Genomic DNA, 5,815 nt, shown 5'->3' on the forward strand with positions numbered 1-5,815 from the left:
TCCCCCTCACACCTAAACATGCTCGCCCTTTCAGCCGTGGGGGGCGTTATAATGTGACGGTCAATCCCACTATTCGTTGGTAAAAGAGTAGCCCAGAGTTGCGGTGGGTGGTGATGACTAGCTGCCTTCCCTCTAGTCTTACACTGCTAAATTAGGGACGGCTAGCGCAGATAGCCCTCGTGTAGCTTTGCGCGAAATTCAAAACAAACAAACAAATTTATATGCAAGGTAATTATAATTGAAGGTTATAAGATATACTAGGTAAAGAGATAAAATATATCTGATATACTTTGCTATAAAACTAAACAATGGAAGCAAGGATTATGTTTATAAGAAAAATAATTCGTCAGAAAATATGTTTGGTTATTTAAACAAAACAGTAAAATATCTTTCACCAAGGAGATATTATAACATGTATTTATCAGAAACAGGTGACACCCACCTTCTGTCTTTAAAACTGAGCTAAAGAAACTCAACACCTAACACTATTTAATGATCATACAACACTATCATTGAATTAAGTACTTCTTGAAATACACCATACCCAGAAAAACAACTTAGCAGAAATACAGCAATTTAGTTTAGTGGCACGTAATTTTTGGTCAATCCCTAGAGAGATCGGGAATGGTAAAAGGACATTTCTTTATTATAAAAAACAACAACAACGCAACGTTAGAATATGATCACTTTAACCACTGTCTTTCTGGATAACCTCTTGTTCACCGTTGTGTAAAATCATTGTCTTTTGTTTTGTCTCTTCTTCTTCTCTCATAAACTTGCAAGTGCCGGAAAATATCTTGTTTTTATTGAAGTAAAAAAAAAAAAGTACTTGTGCTTCTTCTCATGTTATGTTGCATGTTAAGTATGTTACTGACAAATAGTTGTATGTTAGTTAAAAATGCTGCCTTCTTGTGGTTATATAAGAAATAGAGTTTATCGGCTAGTGGCTCACTGGGATTATATGGTATACGTATGTAGCAAGAGACAGGCTTGTTTATGGCAAAGCTGCTAATGCCATCTGCTGCTGTCCCTAATATTGAACTGCCGACCGACAAGTCTCGAGTCACTATTGACCGTAACATTACAACGCCCCACAACTGAAAGGAGAAGACATTCGGCGCAGTTTGCGAGTACAGCGACATAACCAACAGGCCAGAAGAGACATAGAGAGTATAGGGATCCTATGTGGCTTTGTAATATACAGATAGTGGCCCCATGAACTATAACACAGACACAGTATTGTGGTCTCTGAGACCACATGATATATGTATGTATGGTTAAAAGAAAACTCGAATATTTTCTTTTTACCAAACTCTTTTTGTATATAACCGGTTTCGTAGCATCACAGACTATTCTTATATATCATAATAGTAGCAATAGGAAATATAGATATATAGTGACTGCATGGAGCATTAAGATGGTGATCTCATGAGAGTGTTTAATAAATATATAAATATACTTATGCACATACAGAATGGCGATTCTATAGAACTGTATATGATGTGTATAATTAGCCAACGTGGTTATATAATATAACACACTAAAGACTGACTCCAAAACAACTTTGACACATTATGGAGAGCTCATAGGTTTACATATGATATTTAGATGTTTAGGTTTTTAGTGTTGTGTGTGTGTGTATGATTCGTGGTCAGATGAATATGATCAAATTAAAATGTTAATTTAGATATTCAAGGCTATGAAATAGGGTTTTAGAATATTTTAGAAACGCAAGTGTAATATATACGCTTATATTCTACTAGATGACCATATTCTTGTGAATAAAAAAAAAAGTGAAATACAAAGATTCAGATGCGATAAGCAAAGTACTGGACTAAATTACTTTTTCAGGGCCTTTAAAGCAATTAAACCAAAACATGCAAATATAATTGCATAAGAAATCTAACGAGCCATCATACTCAGAACCTCTAAATTTTCTGTCTCGAAACCCTAACTACATTGATATTTAATACTTTCTAGGAAAGGTTACGGGTATTGTTTTTTTGTTCGAAACCCTAACTACATTGATATTTAATACTTTCAACAATACCCGTAACCTTTCCTATTTTTGTTCGAAACACTAACTACATTGATATTTAATACTTTGAACAATACCCGTAACATTGAACAATACCCGTAACCTTTCCTATTTTTGTTCGAAACCTTAACTACATTGATATTTAATACTTTCAACACTACCCGTAACATTGAACAATACCCGTAACCTTTCCTATTTTTGTTCGAAATCCTAACTACATTGATATTTAATACTTTCAACAATACCCGTAACATTGAACAATACTCGTAACCTTTCCTATTTTTGTTCGAAACCCTAACTACATTGATATTTAATACTTTCAACAATACCCGTAACATTGAACAATACCCATAACCTTTCCTATTTTTGTTCACAATGAAAGGTTATATTAGTGTCAATTTCGAATTACTATTGTTTTGCTTAGAATTTATTACATGATTTATTAAGATAATTTATCTCTGAAAATATTAAAAATGTTACGTGACAGAATAATCGTAAAGAAAATTAATAGGAGTCGTGACAATTATGTTGTAAAAATTTAAGGTTATTTATTGGTGCGAAACTCCTACCCAAAACCGATAGTTTGAATATAACCGACTGACCCAAAATTAACAAACTATAAATCCCATCTGAATGAGACGAGATTCTGACGTGCACGAGTTAAGTGTTCTTAATTTTTCCAGTGTTAGATTACCTCGTCAGAAAATTCAGAGTAACTGTTAATTTACTGTACAAATTTATGTATTTATATGAAAAAGATGTAAAAATTATTTTAAAGTCCCCTTAAGCGTTAAATAATAGTAAATAACCAATATTACGATGTAAACAATATATGTGGATAAATATATTTTTATGCGTAAAGCACAGGTTCTAAGACTTAATGACTTATGAAAATAGAACAAGAAATGATGAAACTTTCAATATATAAATGATATTATTTTTAACCCTTCGGATGTGGTGAATAAAAAAAACAAACATTTTAATTGTATTACGCGCACAATAAATTGTTAGATGTTTTTGTTGAGTAGGAGTTTTTGTATTACTTTGTTTAGTCCAAATAAAATTTCTGTTTTGACAAATAAAAGACTTTTATTATATATATATTGAGTAAATGATAAATAATATTTTCTTTACCTCCCTCTGCTGCTTGGCACGACTTTGAGACGTGGTGACAGATTTGACTTGATCCCTATATACAGCCTGGACAGCTAGTAGCATCTTTGAAGTTTATTCCTGGTTCGGTCAGTCCTTTATCGATTCTTATTGTCTTCTGGTGCTCAGCGGATAACCCTACTGTAAGACACTTCACAATCGCGTACGCACGTTCTCCCTCTGTATGCACGCGCAGCTTCTTGTCGTCCTCTTCCAAAAAAGCAGCAACGGTCGGAAAGTTAGATGATTCACACAAAAAAAACCCGGTTGACTCTACGCGCCTATTTGATGTATCCCTACTAAACATCGAAGGAATTTTAATGTCTAATCACTTTCGGGGTATTTTTAAGAAGTTTATCCCTCGAATTGAAAAAAAAAGGTGCATAATTCCCTAATAAGAGTTATTATTCTTGCTTTGTACGTAAGTTTCGCGTTGTGGCCACAAGATGGCCATCAGATATTACAGATCAAAGCGCATCTATAACCTCTGTGAATCTTGAGATCCTGGTGCTAGGTGACTATGCGACCCCGGTTGTTTAGTAATATCGCCAAAAAGAGAAACAACATATTAATAAAGCAAGCTAAGTGCAGGTGGGGGTCAGTCTTAACATAAAATCTAACCAATACTTCAACCACACCTTATATAACTGATCTGTGGTAAGTCCGGCTAGACATTTAATGTCCACATGACGTCTCATCTACCATTTGAAGCGTATACATATATACAACCTAGATTTCGGTTAGGTCAATTTCACGGCGCGACGAGGCGCCACGGTGGCCAAACTGCAGTGAGCTAAATCTTTGAAAATCTTGGTTCCTACTCGTTTAGGCTGCGAGCCACGTGTGCACCTGACAGTGACGTTGGAATACATTTTGTCACCTTCCAGCATGCACGTGACCTGTACTTGGATGCACAACTTCTGCATTGCGTAATTTTGGCTTTCCATTTCATTCTTCGACTTTCATGTTGGATACTTTCGTGAAATAATGGTCGGTTTTCCAGAATCATTAGTAATTTTTGATATATATATTAGAAAAAACATTATTAAACAATTACCGAAATAAAATAGCAAAATAAGAGTTTGTTTTATAGAATTTTTGCGTAAAACTACAGAATGAATATTTATGCATATCCTTGAACTCCCAAAAATCAGATCGTAGTTTTTTTGCGGCTGCGGGACGTGAACCGCAAACATTTAGATTCAAAGTCTGATCACACCAACTACTAGACCACATCTGGCCCGTAAAATAAAATATAGTAGCGTATTCGATACGTTAGACTTTAAATATTTTAAAGCAGATGCATAAACAAAATGAAGCATAGATTTGTAATGTGACACACTGGTTGATGAATATCCTTCCTGTAGTATACAAATTTGTAGTACAAATATATTCGCAAGATTATTCCCTGCTTGTGTTTTTAAGGACGTTGAAAAATCACAGATAGTAAACATTCAAATAAAGCTACACTTTATTTGAAGAAAAGTTTATTTCTGTTTCAGAAAAGAAAAAAATCATCAAACAATTTAAACGATCGCGACCTACCTCGGGAATTTAATTTTTAAGTTTAAAAAGAACGTTAATTTTTATCGATAAAACACAAAGTTCACTTTCTCGATTATAGAAGGGGAAAATGAATTACGCCCTGATGGGAAGTGATAAAATTTAAATAGAAAAGAAAAGGTTACAAGATTGAGCTTTTTACATACCATGTAGCCTGGTGATGGCTCAGCATTAATTCTGAGAGCTTATAATGCTAAAAATATCCCATTGTGTGGTTTTTGTGCTTAATAACAAACAAACAAACATACCGTGCATATGAACATTTATTTTTATCTCACAGATGTTGCTCACATAATCTATTAAGTAGAAAAAAAAGTTCTGCAAATCACGATAGTAAACTAACATGTTTTCAACTTCAATATAACCATACACTAGAGAAACATACGTCTGTATTAATGGTAGGTTTAGTATTTCTGTTCTTACAAATAAGTTCCATGAACACATACACATGTAAGTTTGTGAATTTTGTTTTCTTTGAAGGAAAACAGCGTACAATAACACTTTCCTTTGAAAAAAAAACAAACTTAAAATAACATGGCAACAGATTTATGTCTCGTAAGTTTAGGAACAATAAGCCAACTTATGTCTTCAATAATGTTGAAATTAAAGAAATTTCGAAACTCCCGTATTTGGAACTTTTCCAGATATTTTACTATTTATGGAAGCCTTGTTAACATCTCATTATTATTACGTCTCGTACCTCGTACTTCTAAACGCCAAAAGATTACAACGTAAAGAAATTCAATCACAATAAGTTAGTATGATTGTAAATCATGGAACACATACAAGTAATGGAGTCGCTCTAAAGAAGCCCAAGACAAAACGAATGTTGTGGGAAAATCTAACAAGAGTTTTAGACAGAGATTGTAAAGGTGTTCACCAATCTAAGCAGATTTATTCTGTTTATGTTATTTTCTATGTTCCGTGTTTGTTTGTTCATTTTGTTATGACAGCGGAAGTCACGCGACTCTGGTAACACGTCATAAGTTTCTAGAAGGATCACCACTTTTCCTGGCAACTCTAGTCTTTTCCAGGCGCACTCTATTTTAGTATATAAGCCCG

General features: G+C 33.9%; 1 protein-coding gene across 1 annotated transcript in view; it reads right to left on the reverse strand.

The window, feature by feature from the left end:
• LOC106460248 (neuron navigator 2-like) overlaps positions 1 to 3,698 on the reverse strand; it is a 92,885-nt gene extending 89,187 nt beyond the window's left edge. The window contains exon 1 of the mRNA XM_022386916.1: positions 3,173 to 3,698. Within this exon, the coding sequence (XP_022242624.1) occupies positions 3,173 to 3,256 (84 nt within the window). The 5' untranslated portion in view covers positions 3,257 to 3,698. The remainder of the gene's footprint in view (positions 1 to 3,172) is intronic.
• Between the last annotated feature and the right edge of the window lie 2,117 nt (positions 3,699 to 5,815).

This window comes from Limulus polyphemus, unplaced genomic scaffold, assembly GCF_000517525.1.
Source record: "Limulus polyphemus unplaced genomic scaffold, Limulus_polyphemus-2.1.2 Scaffold735, whole genome shotgun sequence".
Taxonomy (NCBI): domain Eukaryota; kingdom Metazoa; phylum Arthropoda; class Merostomata; order Xiphosura; family Limulidae; genus Limulus; species Limulus polyphemus.